The 2,340-nt window shown below is 43.1% G+C and overlaps 1 protein-coding gene across 1 annotated transcript in view; it reads right to left on the reverse strand.

Annotated features, from left to right (window-relative positions):
• Positions 1-1,632: 1,632 nt before the first annotated feature.
• ZNRD1 (zinc ribbon domain containing 1) overlaps positions 1,633-2,340 on the reverse strand; it is a 5,327-nt gene continuing 4,619 nt past the window's right edge. The window contains exon 5 of the mRNA XM_008074508.1: positions 1,633-1,868. Within this exon, the coding sequence (XP_008072699.1) occupies positions 1,844-1,868 (25 nt within the window). The 3' untranslated portion in view covers positions 1,633-1,843. The remainder of the gene's footprint in view (positions 1,869-2,340) is intronic.

Genomic DNA, 2,340 nt, shown 5'->3' on the forward strand with positions numbered 1-2,340 from the left:
AGTCTGGGCGACAGAGTGAGACTCCAACTCAAAAAAATAAATAAATAAAATAAAATAAAACAGCAATTATAAGTACTCCCACACTATCTAAATCTATCTGGTTCCTGAGTTTAGGGAAATAAAAACTAGGAATTTGGATAGTGAGAGGCAACAACAATCTTAACCTATTCAGCATATAGATATAGACCTATTCAGCATATAGATATAGACCTATTCAGCATATAGATTTAGACAAACCGAAAAAATCTGATACTAAATGATACCAGTATATACCTACTGTAAGTGTCCATTTTAAAAATTATTCTTAAGTTTGGCTCGGTGGCTCAGCCTGTAATCCCGCGCCTTTGGGAGGCTGAGGTGAGTGAATTACCTGAGCCCGAGGGTTTGAGACCCGCCTGGGCAGCGAGACCTCATCTCTACAATAAATCAAAAAATTATCTGGGCGTGGTAGTGCATGCCTGTAATTCCAGCTACTTGGAAGGCTGAGGCGGAAGGATCGCCGGAGCCCAGCAGGTCGAGGCTGCGGTGGCCGGGAGCGGCCACTGCACTCCAGTCTGGGCGACAGAGACTCCAACTCAAAAAAAAAAAAAAAAATTATTCTTGAGATAAATATAATATACTGTTGACCTGGGAACAACACAGGTTTGAACTACTTGGGTTCGCTTATATTTTTCTGCCTCTGCCACCCGTAAGAGAGTAAGACCACCCACCTCTTCCTCCTCCTGAGCCTACCCAACATGAAGGCAGTAAGAATAAACTTTTGTGGTAATCCAACTTCTACTTAATGAGTAGTAAGTATATTTTCTTTTCCTCATTTTTTTTTTTGAGTTGGAGTCTCACTCTGTTGCCCAGGCTGGAGTGTAGTGGCATGCTCATGGCCACTGCGGCCTCGACCTGCTGGGTTCAGGTGATCCTTCTGCCTCAGCCTTCCAAGTAGCTGGAACTACAGGCGCGCACTACCATACCCGGTTAATTTTTTGATTTTTTGTAGAGATGAGGTCTCGCTGCCCAGGCGGGTCTCGAACCCGCGGGTTCAAGCAATCCACTCACTTCAGCCTCCCAAAGGCGCGGGATTACAGGCTGAGCCACCATCCTCATGTTTTTAAATAACATTTTCTCTTCTCTAGCTTACTTTAAGAATATAGTATATAATACATATGACATACAAAATATGTGTTAATCAACTGTTTACGTTATTGGTAAGACTTCCATTCAACAGCAGGCTATTAGTAGTTAAGTCAGTTAAGTTTTGGAGGACTCAAAAGCAATGAATTGAGCAGTGGCATGCTCACGGCTAATGCAGCCTCAACCTGCCGAGCTCAGGTGATCCTTCCACCTCAGCCTTTCAAGTAGCTGAAACTACACGCATGCACCAGCATACCCTGCTAATTTTTTTATTTATTGTAGAGACAAGGTCTTGCTGTATTGCTCAGGCTGGTCTTGAACCTCTGATCTCAGGCAGTCCTCTCACCTCCGCCTCCTAAAGTGCTGGGATTACACGCATGAGCCACCGCACCTGGTTCTGGGTCTACTTTTATGTCCTTTATCCCCCCCTTTTTTTCATATAAATATATCTCTATAAGTTCATCTAAATTCCTTTTGGAACAAAACATTATAAGTGATATACATATATCAAGGTCTTAAAGAAAAATATAATTTTAATAAAGAAACTCAACTAGGAGTAGGTGTACGCCAGGGACAATGATAATTTCCATGTGATGATCTTACTCTCCTCTGGGAGCAAAATATTGCAGCCAGAAGAGACAGACAAAGCATCTAAGAGTCCAGCATCCTTCACCATCTAAGGAAGAAGAGGTAGGGTCTATAGAGTTGCCCAAGAAGGTCAAGAGTCTTCCTTCTCCTGGAACCTATGAGGAAAGAAAGAACTTGTTATATTTGACCAAAAGAAGAATTTCTAACAGTAAACGATGAAATATTCAATTAAATAATCAAGAAATAATTTTAATTTATGACATCATGGAGTACTAGCTTCCCTAAACAATCCTTCAATTCCAACTTCAAGATAACTAAAAATGCTGGGTTAAAAAAAATATTATCTAATGAGCCGGGCTTGGTGGCCAGCCTATAATTCCATGCCTTTGGGAGGCTGAGGTGAGTGAATTGCCTGAGCCTGCGGGTTTGAGACCCACCTGGGCAACGTGGTGAGACCTCATCTCTACAATAAATCAAAATGAGCCAGGCATGGTAGTGCACGCCTGTAGTTCCAGCTACTTGGAAGGCTGAGGCGGAAGCATCACTGGAGCCCAGTAGGTCGAGGCTGAGGTGGCCGGGAGCGGCCACTGCACTCCAGTCTGGGTGACAGAGTGAGACTCCAACTCA

This window comes from Carlito syrichta, unplaced genomic scaffold, assembly GCF_000164805.1.
Source record: "Carlito syrichta isolate Samal-C Ts95f unplaced genomic scaffold, Tarsius_syrichta-2.0.1 Scaffold316474, whole genome shotgun sequence".
In the NCBI taxonomy this organism is placed as follows: Eukaryota; Metazoa; Chordata; class Mammalia; order Primates; family Tarsiidae; genus Carlito; species Carlito syrichta.